The sequence below is a fragment of the Nicotiana tomentosiformis genome, chromosome 8 (genome assembly GCF_000390325.3).
Source record: "Nicotiana tomentosiformis chromosome 8, ASM39032v3, whole genome shotgun sequence".
NCBI lineage: Eukaryota > Viridiplantae > Streptophyta > Magnoliopsida > Solanales > Solanaceae > Nicotiana > Nicotiana tomentosiformis.
In genome coordinates this window covers 110,665,963-110,689,829 of record NC_090819.1, presented here as the reverse complement: position 1 = coordinate 110,689,829, position 23,867 = coordinate 110,665,963, and the positions used below count along the sequence as shown (strand labels likewise).

The window sequence follows — 23,867 nt, the reverse complement described above, 5'->3', positions numbered from 1 at the left end:
ATGCTCAGAAGGAGGGAATTGATTACAATGAGGTATTTTCTCTAGTTGTAAAACATTCCTCCATTAGAATTATGTTGACTTTGGTAGCACAGTTGGATTTGGAGCTAGTTCAGATGGATGTAAAAACTGCGTTTTTACATGGAAACTTGGAGGAGAAAATCTACATGAATCAGCCAGAAAGATTCATAGTTGCTGGAAAAGAAAATATGGTATGCAAACTTGAAAAATCGTTGTACGGATTGAAACAATCTTCTAGACAATGGTACAAGCGATTTGACAAGTTTATGTTGCGGCAAGGGTACAAGAGAAGCAAATACGATCATTGTGTGTATTTGCGCAAACTTAATGATGGTTCCTTTGTATATCTTCTCCTATATGTTGATGATATGTTGATAACTTCCAAGAATTCGGAAGAAATTGATAAGTTGAAGATTCAACTGAAGGAGGAGTTCGAGATGAAGGATCTGGGTGAGGCAAAGAAAATTCTTGGCATGGAGATAATAAGAGATAGACGTTCAAAGAAACTCTGTTTATCTCAGAAAGAATATTTGAAGAGAGTACTACAACGTTTTGGCATAGATAAGAAAACTAAGCCAATTAGTACGCCACTTGCTCCCCATTTTAAGCTAAGTACTACTATGTCGCCAAAGGATGAAACTGAACATGAGTATATGTCAAGGGTACCATACGCAAATGCTGTTGGTAGCTTGATGTATGTAATGGTTTGTACGAGACCTGACATTTCACAAGCCGTTGGAGTTATTAGCAGATATATGCATAATCCAGGAAAGGAGCATTAGCAAGCTGTGAAATGGATTCTACGGTATATTCATAGTACTGTAGATGTTGGGTTAGTTTTTGAGCAGGAAGGCAATCGGTCTGTAGTTGGATATTGTAACTCAAATTTTGCGGGTGATCTGGACAGACGAAGGTCAACTACTGGTTATGTGTTTACTTTTGCAAAGGCACCAGTTAGTTGGAAGTCTACTTTGCAGTCAACAGTTACTTTGTCTACAACAGAGGCAGAGTACATGGTTATTACAAAGGCTGTGAAGGAGCCAATTTGGCTTCAGGGGTTGCTAAAGGAGCTTGTATTGAACAAAAAAATATTACAATTTTTGTGATAGTCAAAGTGCTATTCAATTAGCGAAGAACCAAGTTTATCATGCAAGGACGAAGCACATTGATGTTCGGTATCATTTCGTACGAGAAATCATAGAAGAAGGTGGAGTCACGGTGAAGAAAATTTATACTACGGAGAACCCTGCTGATATGCTGACAAAAGTGGTGACTGCGGTCAAGTTTCAACATTGTTTGGATTTGATCAACATTGTTGAACACTAAAGATTGAAGATGAAGACACAACCAAAATTTGTTATTGAAAGAAAATTGAAGATGTGGAATTTTGCCAAGGTGGAGATTTGTTGAAATTGTCAAAAGTCCCACATCGATGGATGACAATTTTGAATGAGAATTTCACCCTATAAAAGGAGGCCTAATGTTTAGGATTTATAGACACCTCTCATTTACCTTTTTTATCTTCTTAAGGCATTTGTATCTTCTCTCTTTAGTATTATTTCACTTGTAATTTTGGAGTGAAATAAAATATTGATTGTGTCCGAGGAAGTAGGCAAAATTGGCCGAATTTCGTAAATTCTGGTATTCTTTTATTGTTGTCTTATTGTCTTGTTTATTATTTAGTGGTTGTCATAATTTTTGGTATAGTAATTATAATTCATTCACGCTATATACATTTGACTTCCGCAACAGTTTTATCTTAATTTCTTTCAATTCCTTTGCCTCCTATTATTATTCGTAAATTTGCACGTTCCTTCTGAAAGATGTTATATAATCCCACGAATCTACTTAGCAAATATATAATAGTACTCTAGTATACTATTTTGCTTTAACGTCTTAGCCAATAGCCACCCACGAGAACTAATTCCGAACCACCATTAATGGAATTCTTTACAAGGTTGTGTAGTTTTGAGTTTCGTGTCGACTAGTTGATACAGAGTAGACTTATAATTTTTAGAATTAGGGGTGGACTTAAGACGATTTATGCGACTTAACGAATCATTATTTTTGATTTGAACTACGTATTAGACCCAAAAAAAATTTAAAATATATATAATTCATTATAATCAATTAATCCACTAACTCTAGATTCTGAATTCATCTCGGACAAGTGATCATAACTTTCTTTAACCTAGGTGCCGGATTGCGAGTCCAAGACGTACGACAGTAACCTTTCCAATTATAAAGACAACAATCTAATCTATTTGTGATGGATGATTATATCACCCCGTCTCTGTCCCAAGTTTGAACCTACATGAAAAATAGTTAAATACTATGAGTTACATTGTTAATAATTCGAAATATTCAAAAAGAAATTGAGAAAATTGACGTAATCAAAGAAAAAAATTATTTGTCCTGCAAATATTGACACATTCACATAAAATTAGACGGTGGAGATGGTGGGGAGGAGTACTAGAGTACTATTAGTTAATTATACGTACTACTTATCAAAGATGTCAGCTTTCATGTGTGTGTGTGTGTATTTTTTTTGTGGCCTTTATTTACGATTTCCTCATAGGGGTATGAAGAAATGCTCCTAACAAAAGCAGCAGAGTACTTATGTGATTTTAGTTCCTTGCTATTTCCATTTTAGTCAAGGGCATTAAGATGCCTACAAACCAAAAAGGAAAAAGAAGATGTGGCTGGGGAGATGAGGGAGAGGATTACTGTTTCGGCAACAAAGAAAGAAAAATACTTAGAAAGGACACCAATATTACTTAGGTCAAGGATCCAGCTTTGTGGCATCTGGTACGCTAGGAGAGAAATTCTTTGGTCACGCATGTTTCCACCTTTGTGGCAGGATGCGAGCACATTCACTACCTTCGACTTGAACCAAATATACATAAATAGTCAATACATCACACCACTTTTATTCATATTATTATTGTCTTTGAATTAAGTCTGTATTATGATGATTCATCGTAGTTAAACTAATATTATGATGACTCATCGTAGTTAAACTAACTTTACGCTTGCTGTCAACTTATTTTAATTCTTGTGGCTCTTTTATCTGAGCTTAATTTACGGACTATATTTTCCAAACAGGTACACTTTGAACTTTAATGTGTTACACAGAAGTAGTAAATATAATATTACTCACACTCGCTGACTTAAAATCCTTTGTCTCTATATATTAGTGGTTGCATTTTACAAAAGTTATGGAGGCAAGGGTAACATGGCTTCCATGTGGATCAAACAAGTACACCTTATTACTAAAACAACTTCACAAGGATGATTTGGTCATTTCAACCCTTGAAATTGGCATTGGCAAAGAGCTAGCTGTATATGCTGAAAGGCGGAGTCAGAATTTGAAACTTATGAGTTCAGTATTTTAATTCTTTTAAGTTACTGAGTTCTAAATTTATAATTTATACATAATTTAATAACCTTTTAAGACAAATACAAGGTTTGGACAAAAGTTATTGGGTTCAGCCAGAGCTATCTCCGCCCCTGAATTGCTGCTGACTGCCTTTCGGTGAGAAATTAAAGTAGGGCCGAAGTAGTATCTATTTGCATCACCAGTTCTCCATCAATCTCCTTCACAGAACATGGGATTGGCCACTAAAATAGACCATGCCATGGCCCAGCATTATACTTCATTTCGTCAATCTGTCTATCTAGACTTCTTATTTTTATGCATTGATCTTGTTTAAATTTCGTTTTTAATTTCAAGATTTTCCTTTAATTAACAGCAATTTTCTTTATAACCTTTATGTGCAAGTTTTCATTTCAATACATTAAACTGTAACATCATTCTAATAAATCAAACTTTTAGATGATATGATTTAACATTTAATATTTGAATATCCACAAATAGAAATGGAAAATTGAATGTGTGAAAGAGAGGACAGAAAGGTATAATAAATTCTGTGCTGCATATCTGGCGTTGTTTTTTGATTTTATTGGGAGATAATTTGCTTTTCTGAGCCTTGGAACATGCAAAGGGAAAAACACCTTGCACCAAGAGGTGACATCCGCTCCACTTTGCCGGAAAAAATCAACAAATATTTGGGTAAATAAGTTTTTTGTTTGTAACAAAATCATGTGCAAATATACTATAAGTAGACACCATTTAAAAATAATAGAAAACCAATTTGGAACAAGAAGTAAAGTCTTAAAACTCTTTCAAAATACCAGATATAGAATCTCATATACTCCACTTTTTGATAATCAGTCGACACTACTTTTGAAAATTCAGAAACCTTTTAGCTGCAGAGGTATCTATATGTTGCAGCATAAGGCACGTCAATCAGTTGCGGACCCAGAATTTTGTGCAAGCGGGTTCAATTTTAGAAATATATAAATTTAGTCGTAACATAGTAGTTGTCAAGTGGATTCAAATAAAATATTTATGCAAAATTTACACAACTTTAATTCTAATTTATACATATACACATAATTATTTTTTTGTGAAGCGGATTCAGTTGAACCCGCTAGCCACCACTTGGGTCCGCCACTGACGTGAACCCATGCTCCTATCTCTATATCATACTCCCTCCATTCCAATTTATGTAAATATGTTTGACCGTGCACGAAATTTAAGAAAAAATTAAGATTTTTTGATTTTGTGGTCCTAAACAAGTCAAAAAGGGGTCAAGAATATTTGTTTGGTTATAAAAGCTTCTCATTAAGGGTAGATTTGAAGTTTAAGGTAAATTATTTCCAAATTTAGAAATGAGTCATTCTTTATGGAACACACCAAAAAGAAAATATGTTCACACAAACTGAAACGGAGGGATCAATATATAATAATGTTATATTTCTTATAAATTGCTAATTAAATATACATGTGTGAGTGATCCTATAGTGCAATAATTATTGGGTACACCTTTATCAGTGTAGTTAGATGTTAAGTCTCAGTTGTAAGCATGTCTAGTATTCCCTCTTGTGTTCTAGTTAAGCATTTTTTGTTTTTTTTCTCTTTTTATTTGGTTTATCGTTCAAAATCCCTAAATCTAACACATTGATATCCATGATCTCCCTTTGTCATTGCAAAATTTAATATAATTAAAACTAATAGCAGTAGATGATGTAGCATGGTTCAATGATCCCAACATTTTTGATATGGAATATATGTATATATGTTAAAAATTACTAAATTGCAAGATTTTTTTTTAACCTATAATTTCAAAATGATAATGGATTCTCCTATTATTTAACCTATTAATCTATAATTTTAATCATGTTAAAAACCTAAAGGTTGAACGAGTAGTCAAATATATATAAATATTAGATCCTCTTTGTAATATTGTATCAATCTTCTTGAAATCCCTGATCCACCTCTGTTTAGCGTACATTATTCTATTTTGGTATCCGTATTCCCAGTGCAATCGAATTGCTAATATTAATGCCTAATACCTGTGGTTCTTTCCTTTGAAACTCCTTTGTTTCTTGATCATTATGACTACTCTCTTTCATCGTTGGTGCGTTAGTGTTATATTGCTGGTGTACGAGGACCACACCACCAAATTAAAGGCCTCTGTTCACCTTCTTATCTTCAAAATTCGTACACTTATTTCTAATAAATTTCTGGACTCCACTCCGTACGGCAGAGATGATTAGAATGATTTTAAGTTTTATCTACTGATAATGTAAAGGGGATGTGCAATTTAAAAGAGAAAAAATATGGGTAGTGTGTGGAACAGTGGATATACTTCTAATATTTAATAATACAACAACAACAATAATTCGAGTTTAATTTCACGAGTAAAATTTGAAAAGGGCAATGTGTAATCAGACCTTACCCCTGTTTTACAGAGTTAGGGAAGCTGTTTCTACACTTCTAATATAATATTATATGCTGGAAATTAGACGTTTCAAATCGACCTGCCTCCCCTTAGCTCGACCACTGCCCCATAGTTTAGCTGTTGAATAAGAAAATAATGTCTTGGTAGCTACTACATAAAATTATACTACATGACAATTTGAGAATTATCGTACAGTGAAATTTTAGTTGGAAAAAAGAAGAAGGATTAGATTGCCGAAGGACCCATCTTTACAGATTAGGAGTCTTAGCTATAGCTTGCACCCTTTAACTGATTGCACACTGATGTATATGAGTTTAACTTTTATCCACAAACAACATAAGAAATATTTATATAATCAGATTATTTATAAAGTATTTACAACTCACAAGTAATTCTATGTAATAACGATTAGTAGTAAACTGACGAAATTGACAACTAACATACCGTCACAAGTTAAAGTGTACTGATTGGGTTAAAAAAAATCTTTATTCTTGGTTTAACGTAAACCAGGGTGTATGTTTATAGGTAAAAGGTTTAATATCAAAGCTGCAATTCAGTCTAGTTATACGCAGTTTGAAGAGACGTACGTAGTGGTTGCATGCAGTTTAATGTTAATTAGAAAGAGTACAGATGGGGCATTGTGGAAAAGTACGTAAAATTATTACCTTCAAGTATACGGACATGCATGTGGTTTCCTGATAACTTCGTCTGTCAACTCTTCGACCATGAAAATATATACTCCAGATGTTTCAGTTTATATGAACCTATTTTCTTTTTGTTCCGTTAAAAAAAATATTTTCTTTTTAAATTTGGTAACAATTTATCTTGAACTTACAATTCTATCATTAATCAATTCTACTATTAATGATAAGCTTTTATAACCATACAAATACTCTGGGTCCCTTTTTGACTTATTTAGGACCATAAATTCTAAAAGTTTTTATTTTTTCTTAAACCCCGTGTCCAGTCAAACAGATTCACATAAATTGAAACGGATCGAGTATATAGTTCCAGCAGCATTAGGATATTTCGGTGAGTCAAGTAAATGGAAACAAAAAGAGAAGAAAATTTCAATTTGGAAAATAAGAAAGACAGATAAAGCATTATACAGTACTATACTCCCCGTTTGAATTTATATGAACCTATTTGACTGGGCACGAAATTTAAGAGAAGAGAGAAGCCTTCTGAATTTATGGTATAAAATGAGGTATATGACTATAAATTATTGCATAAATGTAAATTGTTTCTAAATATGAAAATGAATCATTCCTTTTGGCACGAACTAAAAATGAAATAGGTTCACGTAAATTGAAACGGTGAAAATAGTAAAGTTAGTAAAAATAAGACCTGCAAGCCTGAGCCTATAAAATAAACGCATGCATGTGAGTTTCTAATAATTTTTTTCTGTCCAGTTTCATTCGTAGAATCACAAGCCTAACAGTAGTATATGACTATATTACATGGATTCATTCATTTTCTTAGATGTATTCCTATCGGATATGTGTGCCATGAGCAAAGACTGATCCAAAATTTAAGAGTTAGCGAGTTCATAATAGGTGTAAATATGCAATATATTAGATATGTACAAATGGTCTTAAATTTACTTTTACAGATATATACATAGTCCAAATTGAACGCACTTACAAGTAGTGGTAGAAGCAGAATTTACACCAAGTATATTCAAAAAATAAAAAAAAGTAAACACGGGAAGAAACTAAAAGGATTCAATATCTAATATATGTACAAGGAAAAAAAATTGACCTTATATACATAATGTTGTAATTTTCGGCGAAAGTGGTTCGGTTAAACTCCTTGTGCTCACCTAGCTCCGCTTTGCTTACAAGTTACTAGATCTATCACGTACCTAACATACTCGAGTCTATGTAATAGAGCTGTGACATGGAAGCTGTAAAACAAATGCTACTACTATTGATGAGGATTTTAGGACAGCAAACAGAGGAAATTTATAAAATATGTGGCATGATTATTTATATGTGGTTTTACAAGGTCAGCGAGTCGATGTCGATCAAGTTAAGAATGTCTGCTACTGCTTCTTGGTAGCCATTCGTAGGAGGTCCCCTTTGGACAAAGGTTAGGTTCTTATCTAGCTATAGCATCTTATTTATATGAGAATTCACCGATTTGCAAGTCACGCAGCAGAGGCGGATCCAGGATTCGAAAGTTGCGGTTGCCACCATGTTATGCATACAATATACATATCAGTAGTTATAAAGATAGGTTAGGAATAATGAGTCGGTTCGATTAGTTTTTGGTTAATTTGAATAGGCCTTTCATTCACAAAGCAAATAAGTTCGATTTTAGTTCAAATTTTTAACGCTTAATTAAACACATTCTAAATAAAAATACAAAAGAAAAATAACATTTCATGAAAGAGCGCTTCCAATATAAATATTTGCTTAAAGAGTACATTAACTACACTATATATTCTTTGTTTGACTAGATTAATTTACTTGTATTGTTCTTTATTTAATTTTTCATCTTAATTGTTGACTTATATGACAATTATTTTCAAAGAAAAACCTTTAACATTCGACCTATGATATTCGACTCAAAACGACTATCAATCAAGCCATTTACTTTTTTTTTTTCAAAACCCAACAGAAGATATTGCTCAAATTATATTCTACTATATAAATTAATATCGTTTCATTAAAAATAAAAAAATTATATGCTAATTAAAATCAATTCAAATAACCTATAGAAAATAATTATTCATAAAATAAGGTATAATGATAGAAACAAAATGAGAACCGAAAGTTTAAAAAATGAAGAAGAGAGACTTAGCAAGTAATAAAAGGAGGAAAAGAACCGAAAAAGAAGAAAAGAGGTGAGGCCTTATTAAGGCTCAATTTAAAATAAAGGAAATATTAATAAGCAGGGAAAAGGAAAAATCAAAGGAGCTGTTCCAATATGGAATCAAACTTGCATTCATGAAACCAAGGAAAGCCTTCAAAGGGAAGTCTGAACCAATGGCACCCACTTTCACTTTGTGACCTTTGGATGCCACTATATCCATTTATACGTTTTTTCACAGAGATATTATATACATAGTAAGAATTTTAGCGAAGCAAACGGGTGCCGTGGTACCTCTACTTTATGAGGTAGATCCGCCCTGACCTTAAGACCAAAAGATATTGCAGCAATGAAATGGACGTAACAGAAAATAGAGGGATCACCATGTCAGAAATCTTAATCTCATTTAGTTATATCTTTCTCGTGGAAATTAAATGAAGCATTAGAGAAATATACTACTTTTGGTGCTGCAACCTTCTTTGTCACTTGTTATCTGTAGCATCATGCTCATGTATAAGCACTTCAAAATTCTCCCAAATTTAGAAGCTGTCTTGTTTTGACAATACTATTATCTATCTTGTTGCATGCAAATTTGGACTTTCACTTAAAAAAAAATAAAAAATCATAAAGGTTGGACGCACTCAGGGGTGGAGGCACAAGCCCAGATATGGGCAGAGGCGGAGCCAAAATTTGAAGTTTTGGGATTTTGAACTTGTCATCAAACTCATAGTTCATTTTGTTACTGGATTCGCGATTAAACATTTGCATATACTAAATGAATTTTCTAATACAAAAATAGAGTATATGTAAAAGCTACTGAATTCATCGGTAAGACTCTCCCTCCATCCCTCAATATGGGTTCGGCCATATTCAATTGCTTCTGTTCAAATAGTTTATTTTTACTAAGAAATTTATTAAATATGCATACATATTAAATTTAGAACCCAATATTAGTACTTGAATTCGTTGTTCTAAAATTCAAAACCCATAAATTTAAAATTCTGCTCCACCTCTAGCCATAACGCAAGAGTTTTTGGCTATTGAGTCCTTTCATGAAGTCGTTTAGGAGACATTTGATAAAATTGGAAGGACAGAAAGAAAATTTGCGTAGCCCATGTGTAATGGATGATACACAAATTGAGAAAGATTCCTTTCATGAAGATGTTTGATGACATTATACTTCTGGGGTTGAAAAACCATCACTACTTTCCTTTTCCCTTTATTTTCCTATTACCAATTAAACACAATGTAACCCTCCACCAATAGCTAGCCACTCAAATTTCATCTTTATAATGCTGTTAATTCACAATGTTTCTTTCCTTTTCTTTTTGCAGATTTGGATAAATTGCATTTTAATCCATTAATTCTTAATATCAAATGCAGCCGGAATTGATTTGAAGTGTATAATGTTTGTTTTACTTGGTCTAAGCCACCCTAAATAATGGTAATTTAAGGTCCATCAAGTTAATTTGGTTTTTCCATACATAACACTTCTTTAATTATTTAATTTGGCATGCTGAGTAACATATCCTAAAAATGCTCTTGACATTGGAATGTTAATCTTAATTATTAATTATCAAAAGGAAAGTAAAAAGTTATGATCATATATCAATCAAGATACTTTATTTTTAAGAAATAAAAAATTGGAAAGGAAATTTCAAATCGTTTATTCTGTTTGGTCAAGTCAAAAGAATAATAGGCAAGTGTGGAATAATGGCACTTTGAGACTTTGCTCCGATTTCTATTTTATCACAAGACAAACAATAACCCCTTGATAAATGGTCGAAAAGAAGGAATTGTATAATAGAAACCCAACGAAATTGTTAGGAAGCTTCTTGATCAGTTGAAATAGGACAACATCCTTTTCAAAGAATAGATGAGAACTTTTTAACATCGTCAAAGAGCCAAATATACCCCTTTATGTTCGAAAATGGTCTAAAAATATCCCTTGTTATACTATTATGTTATCTATACCCTTACAGTCATACTTTGGATTCAAATATACCCCTCATTTAAACGGAGGGACACGTGTCATCGTCATGTTGGTCAATTCTAAATATCTCATAATTAATTAAAAAGACCCATTATCCATACCCGAAAAATAATTTATTTTTGTAAAAACTGGAAAAAGCTAAAAAAATATTTTTACTAAAAACTGAAAATATTTTTTTTTTGAAAAAAACTGAAAGATATTTTCTAAAACAATATTTTTGTAAAAACTGAAAAAAAAACTGAAAAGTAATTAAAAACTGAAATATTTTTAACTAAAAAAAAAAAGAAAATATATTTTTTTTCAGTTTTTACAAAAACACTGCTTTAGAAATTTGCTTTTTAGTTTTTTTTTCTAGTTTTTACAAAAATATTATTTTAGAAAATATTTTTCAGCTTTTTTTAAAGCAGTTTTTTTTGTAAGAACTGGAAAAAAAAAATATTTTCGTTTTTTTTCAGTTTTTAGTAAAATAAATTTCAGTTTTTACAGAAAAATATTGCTTTAGTAAATTGATTTTCACTTTTTTTTTCCAGTTTTTTTAAAAACATTGTTTTAGAAAATATTTTTCAGTTTTTTCTAAAGCAATTTTTTGTTAAAACTGAAAAAAAAATATTTTCGTTTTTTTCAGTTTTTAGTAAAAATAATTTCAATTTTTTCCAGTTTTTACAAAAAAAAAAATTGCTTTAAAAAATTACTTTTCGGGTATGATTAATGGGTATTTTTAATTAATTAGAAGATATTTAGAATAACCAACAGGACAGTGACACGTGTCCCTCCGTTTAAATGAGGGGTATATTTGAACCCAAAGTATGACTTCAGGGGTATAAATAACCCAATAATATAACGAGAATATTCTTAGATCATTTTCAAAAGTAAAGGAGTATATTTGTCGTTTTAACATTATTACTATTATTTAGTGTTGTCCTTTCTATTTGTCATTTTAGTATATCTGGTCTAAATTATTCATTGCTTTAAACAATTAAGAAGGTAATATATATTTTCAATTTATACTGAAAGAATACTTATAGCCATTAAATTTTAACCTAAGGAAGAGATAAGAAGAATTTAGTCAAATACTCCTTATAATTATGCTTTTAAATAAATTATACCAAAAGCTTAAGCAACAAACAAAAAATAATATTATTTTTCTTTATTTTTGTTGGTATACAATGAAAAATCAAATAAAATTCTCAAAATCTTTCTTAAGCTACATGGCTCAAATCTACTAGGAGCAGAAACTCCATATCTTTAAGCGCATATTTCCAGACTAGCAAATCTTCTTTATGTTCGTGTCGTTCCTTTGACAAAAATCTGCAAATAAATTTGCCTCCTGCCAAATATGTTTGATATAAGCCTTGCCTGCTTCAGAAAAATAGTTATAGTCTTCAATAATATAAGCTTGACAACATGTAGACAACCTGCTTCCACTTCCAATTCTTTAAATTCTAATTATTTTGCTAATTTTAGCATTTTTAATACTCAATTTTTTTTAATGCTAATAGTAATTTTCTAATTTTCGAAAAATAAAACAAATATATATAGAGAGAATAAAAGAAATATATATATATATATATGATGTAGAAAACAGAGTTAAAGGGGCCTAGATGTCCCAATGAAAGGCTACAATAGGCATTAAACACAATGACATTGGCACCCAACATCAACATTGTCCTTGAGCCTTACACTCTCCCCAAAAACACCTGCCCCTCTCTCCTCTTACCCCACAACTCCACATGGCTTTGTTTCTCTCCTTTCTTCCATTTCTCTAACTCTTCCTTTTTTATTCAAATTTTTTGGTTGTTTGAATTTTAACTCCCCCTCCTCCACAAAGAATAGGTGACTTATACCTATTGTAAAATTTACTTATCTATCCTCGGTGTATATATATATATATAAAATAAAAAAGGACGGTACCCAAGAAGTTGTGAAATAGATAATCTACCTTAATATATAATCAGTGACTCTGATTCCACATTTGTATGGTTACACCAAATCTAATAATTTAATCCTAGGAGTCACAAATTAAAATAATAATGCACATCACTTAAACATGGTTACGTACTCCCTCCGTGCCAATTTATGTAAACCTGTTTGATTGAGCACGAAGTTTAAAAAAAAATAAAGACTTTTAGAATTAGTAATCCAAAATAAGTCAAAAAGGCCCCCAGAGTATTTGTGTGGTTATAAAAGCTTCTCAATAAGGGTAGAATTGTAAGTTTAAGTAAAATTGTTTCCAAATTTAGAAATAGATCATTCTTTTTAGAATGGACAAAAAAAAATAGGTTTAATCGGAACGGAGGGAGTAATAAAAGTTTATTTACAAGACATAGCTAAATAACAAGGGCCAAGAGGTATAATAACTAAAAGCTTGTCTATTTATATCCCCCCTCAAACCCCCTTTCTTTCCACCGCTCATTTTCCTATAAGTCCTAAAGACATTCTGTTTTTGCTCTTCTGACTTCTCCTCACGAAAGAAGTTGATCTTCTTTTCAAGAAACAAGCTAAAACTTCCTCTAGTAAAACAAAATGGCCATAAGAAAATCATCAAACAAGTTGTCACAAACAGCAGTGATTAAGCAAATCTTGAAAAGGTGTTCAAGTTTGGGAAAAAAGCATGGATATCAAGATGAAGAAGGACTTCCTCTTGACGTTCCCAAAGGGCATTTTGTAGTTTACGTTGGCGAAAACAGAACAAGATACATTGTTCCAATTTCAATTTTAACTAGACCTGAATTCCAGTACCTCCTACATCGCGCTGAAGAAGAATTTGGCTTTGATCATGACATGGGCCTTACAATTCCTTGTGATGAACATGTTTTTGAATCTCTAACGTCATCGTTAAGGTAAAATTAAAGACAGAAAATCGAGAAGACGAGGAACTAGCAGCTAGGATGTTGGAAGGAAAATTTTATACAGAAGTTCAAGAATCTGTTTTATTGCTTCTGTCCTTCATTTATCTTCTAAGTCACATTTTTCTTTTTTCTTTTTTTTTTTGGGGACTTTTGGGATCATGTTTATTGTTAACTAATTAACTGGAAATCCAATGTTAAGGATTTCTGTTTGTAAATCTCGAAAGTTTGTAATTTTCCTCGCAGTGGTGTTTAACAACATTTGTACCCTGTGAGAGAGTAATTAAACTTAATTATATATATTTTTTGGCTTAATATAATACCTTTCTTTTTCATTATTTGTCCAATTTATCTTTTCTTGGGGCTGTCCTTTAATTTGTGTAGATTCTGCTGATCTCAAGATTTTCAGGTTGCTTTTCTTTTTCTGGTTTTCTCACCGTTTTTCCCCATCATTGTCTAGGGGCACTATACGAGAATGAGGTAGGTAAAATTAGAAGAGAAAAGATGTGCATGTAAGTATTAATTTTATTAAGATGAAGTGTTAAATACGGTATATTGGCACAAGCATTAATCTACTAATATATATTTGCTTATAATGGTATGAAAAATATTTAATGAAGTAGATTTTCCATTGGGAGGTAATTGCATGATGTTCACTAGAAAGACACAACAATATGTTTGGAAAGTACAATGATTGCCTAGTCCTTTAGCCCTCACAGCGTATAGTTGACGTTTATTTAAAAAACAGGTGAAAATTTTCTTTTCGAACATTTTTTTGTCAGTTAGACATATTGCGGACTAGTAGAATAATTAATTATTGGCATATTCAGAATAGTGGTTTTCACTAACGAATTCAAAAATAAAAATAAAAAAAAATACAAAGAAATTAAGGGAATTCAACATATAATACATATACATAGAAAAAAAATTAATCTTATATACTGTTAATTTTTGGGGAAGGGGGTTCGACTGAACCCGTTCCGCCCACCTAGCTCCACCCCTGATTCAGAATGTCAAGAGTGACAATTTATGTGATGGAATAGTCAATAGCGTACCTTTCGCAAAAACTGAGATTTTTTTTTCAAATGCCATTAAACTTTTTTATTTTTTAGCTCAAGAGGTGCTTTCAGCTTTTGCAAAATTTGAGGTGTTCAAAATTTTTAAAAAAAATCAGCAGTTTTCTGAAAACGAGCGTCATTAATAATGTATGGGACTTTTCATGCGAACAAAGATTACTATGATATAGATACATATCTAAGGATTGTAGGTGTAGAGCTATATATGAATGGCCTTTCCGTATATAGGAAGGGGTATTCTTAATTTATAGAAATATGAATGGTTCTGAATTTTTACAGAGCCCACTTGTAGAGGGGTGCGGGGGGATTTTTCAGTGAAATTATGTTACGTTGGATAAGAGTTGCAGGGGTTATAAATAGTGCAATGCTGTAATGGTGTGGGAAAAATACTCTATCCATCCTCCCATCTATATAGATATCCGTCTATCTGTCTATTCAGAAGCGGATTCAGAATTTAAGTTTTATGCGTTCAATTTTTAAAATTTTTAGTATTAAAGCTATTCAATTTTTAAAATTATAGATTCAAATATACTATTTCTTACAATTTTAATAAAATTTTACACAAATTTATATTCCGTATCAAAAGTATTGGGTTCAAATAAAACTTTACTAGAATACTAGAATCCGCCTCTATGTCCGTCTAATTATCTATTTCTACGTATCTATGTGATACAAGCCAGAGAGAACAACACCCCAAAAGCTAGTAATTGGGGTGGGATAGTCCAAGACAATATAAACCCTACATCAGCAAACCACCACACCCCATATCCCTCGTCCTTGACGGTTGTGTATCACCATCCATGGCACGGTGGGCACAGAGGATGGTAGATGGCCGTTGATACAACCCATGAATATCACACCCAAAAGCTGCTATTAAGGTAGGAGAGCACAACGCTATATCAACCCCACATCAATACATTGCAATATCGATGTGTGGGACTCAAGTTTCATACCTTGCAATGGAGCATAACACATAACACTATGTATCTCTCCTGTGGCAGATGTAGCCTTTCACAGCAGGTGTGGCTGTAGAATGCAGAATTCGAGTCCCTGCTATGAACCTTAGCTTCATCAAAATTATGCAAGGGGTTTAATTCTTATATGATCACAATGTAATGCGTTTATAACTATCATGTCACTTAAGAGTTAACGATATATATGAAGCTGTCTATCATAAACGTGAATTGATAATCTGAAAAAGAGTGATACGTGGTCTGTTATACCTTTTTCTAATATTAAACTCTTCTAATTAGTTAATTTTGTCAAAATATCTTATCTTAGAGCCCATAACATAAGAGTATCGCAAAGGTATATAAACCTCTTTAGACATTGGAGCAACTTTCTTATAATAGAATTTGTGAATGACCAAGTACTCTGAAATTTTAATGTCTAGAATTATCACATCTATTGCTTCCCTTCAAAGAAGTGGTTTCTTTTCTTATATTAGGCTAAAAGAAAAGAGTTTGTTCCGCATACTCCAGCTTCACAGAGAAAATAAATTAAGGACCATAAGAATGTTGGTTAATGACTTCATCTTCATCATCTATATATCTGCTTCTTTAGCTAACTCCTCTAATTAACTTCTAATTATGAAATTCTGTACTTCCCTTGATATAAACTACAACGAGGAATTATGTATCCCCAAGGCAAAAACAATTGGGAATGGAAATCATTGGAGGCAAAAACATGTTTTAATTCGAGGGGATTATATGCCATTCATTTATTTAGTCCTAGGTCCAAAGAAAAAACAAAGTGAAGACCATGCCTGTGTATATTGTTTTGATTATCTTAGCTATCCAAATTAGTTGGGTGAACTTCAAATATAATATGGTTAAATGATTAATGGCCGAATATTTAAAACATAGGTGGAATTATAATTAGTAGTAGTACTATATAACAAGCATGCTGATGTTGGCAGGGGCGGAGCTACGGTGTTATTTGCGGGTTCGGCCGAACGCAATAGCTTTTGTTCAAACCCTGTATTTATATTAAAAAATTCAATAAATATGTACAAATTATTAATTTAGAACCTAATAACTTGAAATGATTATAATCCCGAACCCATAAGGTCCAAATCCTAGCTCCGCATCTGGAGGTGGGCACTCTTCACCTGAAACTATCTAATTAAACTCTATCTATGGACAAAGTGCCAACATATATACTGGCTTATGGATAAAGATTGTCTAAAATAAGTATGCAATACAAGTTGCTACCTTACGTATATACTTTAATTTGTTAAATAGCAAGTAGTAGGGATCGATGTTCTCATTGTTATACACAACTGGGGTTTAGGTCATTAATCTTCTAGACTTGCAAACTAATTAAAAACTACATATCTCTCTCTACATACATACGTACGTAAAACCTGACAAATGTGAGACAGACACACACAATGGTGCATAATTCATTTGACAAGTAAAATTTCAGATTAAAAAAGGGGACCACAACCTTAATCGTAGTAATGCAGAGGAGACAATGTTCACATGCAAAATAGAGAAAGATTATTGAAATTGATGTATATGGTAGTTTCAACTCCACATTCAACCGTGTCTTTTCAAAATTTCTTTTTACTATAAGATCTTCAGCCATAATTTCTTGTTTCTATTCTTCACATTACGTCAACTATGACATGCCATCCATAATACACTGATGTGATAAAACGGTCTAAAGATACTTTTAACATGGTTAAAATCTTTCCTTGGACTTCGATGACCGTAAATACTCGAATCATGTGGGTGACACACAGTTAATCTCCAAATTAGCCCTTAAACGGTGATGAGTCATATAAAACTTAGTTCAAGAGGGAGATTGTTGGGTGTGTGTAAATAAAGTTCCACATTGGTAGCTGAAAAGACTCGGAGCCTACACATAAAGTGTAGGGATCTCTTAATGGTGTGAGACTTTTTGGAAAAACCGTGCGGACTTGGCCCAAATAGGACAATATCACACCATGTTAAGAATATCATTGCCAAACCATTCAATTGAGGCGTTTTGGACGGAGTTTTCTGATGACGAATTCCTTGTTCTCTGCAATAGTTATCAAAGGGACCACAATATTCACCACCATTGTTAGTGCGAATATATTTTAATTTCTTCCCCGTATATCTCTCAGCTAAGGCCTGAAATTCCTTAAACACGCCAAGTGCTTGATCTTTGGATTTCAAAAGATATACCGAGAGCTTTCGAGAATGATCATCAATGAAGGTCACAAAGTAAAGTGTACCACCTTTTGACTTTACTTTAAAAGGACCACACAAATTAGAGTGTACAAGTTCCAATAATTCGGGCTTTCTTGAAGGAGAGTCCTATGAAAGGAAACCCTTTTCTGTTTGCCAACTAAACAATGGATATACCTTTTCAGCTTTGTTTGTTTCACTCCAGAGAGTAAATTTTTCTTAGCCAAATACATAATCCCCCTCTCGCTTAAATGACTCAGTCTTCTATGCCATAATTTTGATAAAGTATCACCTTCCACTAGGTTTATGGAGTCATTAAGAATAGAGCCATGTGCAATATATAAATGAGAAGACTTGACTCCTCGAGCCACTACTAATGAGCCATTGGCGAGCTTCCATTGGCCAATAAAGAGGGCATTACGGTAACCTTCATTGTCTAATCTTCATGCAGAGGTCAAATTGAAAGAAACGTATGTAGATGCTTGACATTATGAAGAACTAACTCTGAACTATTATTAGTTTTCAAATAAACTGTGTCAACACCAAACACCTTAACCTCACTGGCATTGCCCATAGTTAACACTCTAGAGTCAACAGGAGTATACGATGAGAAAAAGTATTTTCTTGGTGTGACATGTGATGTAGCTCCAGAATCTATTATCCAGCTCGTCTCATGGGATACCAAATTGATGATATTTTTATCATAAGCAAAAAGAACGTCATTTCGAACAATAGCAACAATATTGTTCTCGTTATTTTCAACTTTCTTTCCTTGTCTTTCTTTAATTTGTGGCAGAACCTTTTGATATGTCCTTTCTTGCTACAATGGTTACACGGATAATTCTAATATTTGGACTTTGACTTACTTCTGTTTTTGCCTCTGCTCCTCAAACCTCTTGTTCTATCTCTCTCCCAGTCTTCTGTAACCAAAATATCTACTTGTGTGGAAGAACCCTAAGATTCTCTCCTTACTTCCTCGTTCAATACACCACTCTTGGCATATTCCATGGTCACCTTACCACTAGGAGCTGAATTTGTCAAAGAAACACGAAGAGTTTTCCCAAGAGTCTGGCAGAGTATTAAGACGCTAAAGTCCTTGTATCTCATCATCAAAATTAACTCCCATTCCAGACAACTGATCAAGGACATCTTAAAAATTATTTATATGATTAAGGATAAGACTGACCTTCTTGTACTTAAAGGTCATTAATTGCTTCAGCAGGAACAACATGTTATTCCTAATTTTTGAAATATAAAGAACAAACACCTAACATAGACTGCCATTTATTTTTTCACATATCTTAATTCAGCTACCTTTCTTTTCTTTTTAATGCTAGAAAGGGAATGCAGATGAAGATATTTATCAAATATGTAAGAAATGATAATGGTGATGGAGAAACGGTGCTTCGTAGCAGGGACATAGTGCCTTCAAATTTTTTAATTGTATATATATAAACTGTAAAATCCCTTAATATAAGAGAAGACTTTAGTGTACTGGCAAAGCGGTTCAAAACTTCATTTTGATCACATGTTCAAATCTCATACGTGATATACTAATACATTGTCTAAAACCCTTGATACATATGCATTCCTAGCTCTGCCAATGCTTCGGAGTCGGCCTTTACAAATATATGGTAAACAAATATAGATAGAATTAATATATACATAACTCATCTCTCTCGTTAACATAAACTTACTTAACGTCTAAATTTTAAATTTGCCACTAGAGGTGCCAAAATAGTTAAAGAAAAACTGTTATCCACCCATATTATCCATTAAAAAATAGGTTGAATAATGAAGTTTTTAAAAACTGGTCGAATATGGATAAGAACCATATTATCCACTTAGAAAATGGTTAACCAATGAATAACTAATGTGTTTAATTTTTACATTTGTAAAGCCTCAAATTGGGGGTTCCTCAAGTTTGGATCGGAAGACTAGGAACTCTCCCATAAGCGATCATATTCAAGAAGTCATGGATAATATGGATATCCATATTATCCGCCGGATAACTCGTTTTTTATCCGTCTCAAATACGCGTCGGGCCGGATAATTTATCCGTTTTTTGAGTTGCCCATTTTCGACCCTCTCATATCCGACCCGACCCTCCCGTTTGCTACCCTATTTGCCACTTGTCAAAAGTGAGTTGAATCCCATTGTCACCATGCATTGCATGCATGCATGTTAATTGGCGAGTAGTTGCTAGAAGTGGCTTCATAATTGTCTCTGAAAATGTAAACGTTCGAGAAGTAGAAATCTAAAGTGATGATAATAGACACTGGGGGAGCCACTAATGTTGGGAGGGTAGGCAAATGTGTAGGGAAGATATTGTACTCTTTGTAACACCAATAACTATAGAGGTCAAGATAGTTACTTTTAAATAGTTCAAGCAGATTGTGACTATTTTATGTTATTTGCTCACTTTGTAAGCTCTCCAACCTACACAGATTCAACACCTCTAAATAATATCTCAAGCTCCTTTACATTAGTTGAGTTTTCTAGAAAAATATCAAACTTATTGTCCACTCTTTCCATGACGATGCCATTTGATATGCCCATCTCAATATGATTTCTTCTTTTGTTCGAATCCAATTCTTTTTCTATTTTTTTTTTCCATTTTCTTATCATCGACTCAATCTTTACCATTGTATACGGCCAAAGTTGAGCTCGACTACAACTTGGTAGATTAGACTTAGAACGTGGCAATCAAGGACTGAAGATTAACCTCGAGTCCCACCGAGCTAGAACCCGAGGTCGAGAAGACTGCCTTCGAGGAACATTAAGTTCGGTGTCGACCTTAGCCTCGAACGAGTCTGGAGAAATATTGTTGAGATAACTAACAGAAGACCGAAATATCCGTGACCGGTCAGATATTACGGCGAAAATTTCGGCACGAATCAATAAGGAACCGACAATCAGCGAATCAAGAGAGATCTTTTACCTTTTTATAGAATTGTACCTAAAGTAGGATTCCTCTACTATATAAAGGGGAGTTTGATTATTCATTGGACACATTATAACACGCGTCTCAAATCAATATATTATTATTCTCTTCAAGTTCCTATTATTCTTTTGTTGTTCTGTTCTGATATCAATAAGAATATTTTTGGTTCGAGGGTGGCTAACCTTCCAAGGCTAAGACTGTTCAACTTGTGTGGTTAGCATTTACTTTTCCATTACTTATTTCAATTGCAATCTGATTTATCGTTTTTTATCAAGTTAGATCACGTATCCTTAAAACCACCTACATATTTAATTATTATCTGATTTTGAGGATAAACTGTTTGACGCCCAACGTGGGACTAAGGATAATAGTGGTTATTTAATATAAATCTCCATAATACACACTACTTTACACTTGCTCTTTGAAGTGTCTTTAATTTCAGGTTAAAACATAAAATGTCAAATTCTCAATCAGCATCCCTACATGTTGACAACGAGTCCGATCACCATGGTGAAAATAATAATATAGCGCCCAGTAACGAGGTACCGACCGCTGATCCTATCGAAGTTTCTGTCGCATACCCAATTAATTCTAATTCACATGTGGCTATCGACATGAACCTGCCTACTTGTAATACCCTAAATTTTTTTGAAGTAATTAAGCGCTATTAAAAAAGTTGATATGCGCTAATTATATTATTTTGTGTGCAGACAAGGACTATTATATGAATGATATCAATTGATCATGATAATATATGTATGAGGTACATAAATAATGGTTTATGGTCTAAGAAGATCCCCTAGGCTAAGTCAAGATGAAAATTTTATGATGGGATAAAGTTTCAAGTGAGTTCGCATAAGACCTAAATTCAAGCGAGTATAACTCTTTTGATATGACGATTTATATGGTGTATTACCTATAAAAAGAAAGGTCTATTTGTCTAATTTCTAACGCTTTAAACCGCTCATTATTTGGACATTCCTACAAGAAGTTATGACCAAATTACCAAATGCTGGCAGAATGCGATTCTGCGACCATTATGCGATCGCATAAGTGGTTATGCGACCGCAAACTGGTCGCAGAATGGACCAGTACAGCCCAGTTTTTGGCACCGATTTTGCGGTGCATTTTGTGACCCGCATAGCCATTCTGCGGTCCATTATGCGACCACAGACCTGATTTCGAAGGGTTAATTTTTCTATTTCCATAACCCGACCCCATTTTGATAAATAGGCTTTAGAGCTTATTTTGGAGCAATCATCTGAGGTTTTTTTTAGAGAGAAGTGAGAGTGTTCTAGAGAGAGAAAGTAGATGAAGTATTTTGTTCATCAAGATCTTGCCCAAGCTTTGAAATCCAACAAGGAAATCTCACAAGATCATCATCTAAGAGGTCAGATTTAAACCCCTAGTCTTCAATTTCAAGTTTGGGGGTAAAGAATGGGTTATTGGGAGTATGATTCTTGGGTGTAAGAGTATTATTTATACATACTTGTACTAATAAGGTTTGTGGGAATATTGTTGAGCTCAAACAAGTAAATATTGGGTTGTGGAGTGAAGGAAATATTGTAGAAGAACCTTGTAGTTAAATTTACACACCTAGTGTTTGATAAAATGCTCAAATGAGCTGAGACCATGAATATCTTCCTAATAAATGGTTCAATTTTGTTATGTCTCAAAACAAATTAGGATTGCTAGAATTTTTGAAATATTGTAGTAATTTAAGAAAAGCTCAAAGCAAGGTATGTTGGCTAAACTACTTTCTTAGAATTGAATTCAATGATGTTCTCATAAGTTTCAAGTATGGTTGTTTCAAGTTCCTTATTTTATATTCCGAGTTGTTCCCAATAAATTCGATTGTCCCGAATAAGCAAAGTGTCGAGAATTAAGTATTCAAAACGTGTTCCAAATGTTCCTAACACATTATGTTATCCTTTGGGAGTGTGTTCAAGAATGATATGTGTATTAAAATGCTATGTCTTTGAGTTGTCTTTCAAATGAAGGTTATGATTCCAAATTGTGTGAGAAAACTCAATATGCTTAAGACTCTTAATTGCTCATATGTGTACCTAAAGTCTTGATTGGAAATGTCTTACTGTTGATAACCTGTAAAGTTAGTTGGAAGTAAAATAAGATAATTAGGATATAAAGTATGGCCAATGTGCAAGAGTGAAAGTTATACTTATGGCCAATGGCGCCAATGAAATTAAAAGATGTGAAAGAAGTATGAAATGCGATGATTGATATAAGTGAAAGTTATATTTGTGGCCAATGGTGCCAATGAAATGAAATGATGTGAGAAAGGTTATGAAATGAGCCTTGATTCAACTATTCTGAATTGACTTCGAAAATAGAATTGCCTAAAAGCTTATAAACTCAAGTCATGCCTATATGTGGTTGTTTTAACAGGCGCCATGATTATGAGTATTTTCAATGTGTTTTGCGTTATTACATATTCGTGAGTGAAAATTGTGTATTACCCTTTTTGGGGGGAAATATGTCAAGAATAAATTGTGTGTTATTTGTTGATGATTTTAACTTGCGCATTAATTACCAATTATTTTACTCCATTTCTCGAAAAGAAATCTATTGTGCTTAAATTGTTCATTTCCAATGAACTTAAAGTTGTGATTTCCGGAATATTATATGTATGTTGATATTTATGATGATGATACATGAGAGGGAAGAAATGAAAGTATGAAATAACAAATATGGCCAACGTGCCTTGAATAAAGAATCTTCTGAATGGCCAAAAGAGCCAAGAAAATATTGTTGTTGTTATTGCTTAAAAATACTAGTGGAGATTTATACAATGTGGAAGATGATGAGGTATATACATTTGCACCTATGTTATTTTTGTGAATTATTTCCCTTATTTGGGATGAGATTGATGTGATAAAATTATTCCTCTTATTTGGGATGAGATTGATGTGATAAAATTATTCCTCTTAATCGGGATAAGATTGATTGATATAAAAGGGTTGATGTCTCGAATAAGACAGCCTAGCCGATCGGGTCGTGATCAGACACCATGCCGTACACATGGTGGTGATTGTACTGGAAATTGTAATTGAAATTGTGATTTTGGTTGATGTCATCAAATAAGACAGCCTAACCGATCGGGTCGTGATCGGACTCCATGCTAGATTCACGGTGGTATATTTTCATAGAGATTATGATTGAGATTGTGGTTGAT

The 23,867-nt window shown here is 33.0% G+C and overlaps 1 protein-coding gene and 1 non-coding gene across 2 annotated transcripts; both read left to right on the top strand.

Moving 5' to 3' along the window:
• Nucleotides 1-9,696: 9,696 nt before the first annotated feature.
• On the top strand, nt 9,697-9,796 carry LOC117277983 (U6 spliceosomal RNA). Its single transcript, XR_004508288.1, has one exon. It is a non-coding gene; the product is annotated as a U6 spliceosomal RNA (small nuclear RNA).
• Nucleotides 9,797-13,027: 3,231 nt separating this feature from the next.
• LOC104101316 (auxin-responsive protein SAUR50-like) lies at nt 13,028-13,780 on the top strand. Its single transcript, XM_009608756.4, has one exon. The coding sequence runs from the start codon at nt 13,156-13,158 to the stop codon at nt 13,474-13,476; it is 321 nt and encodes a 106-aa protein (XP_009607051.1). The 5' UTR covers nt 13,028-13,155; the 3' UTR covers nt 13,477-13,780.
• Nucleotides 13,781-23,867: the final 10,087 nt, after the last annotated feature.

Coding starts and splice junctions, on each gene's coding strand:
- LOC104101316 (XM_009608756.4), top strand. CDS start 13,156: ATGGCCATAAGAAAATCATCAAACAAGTTGTCACAAACAGCAGTGATT.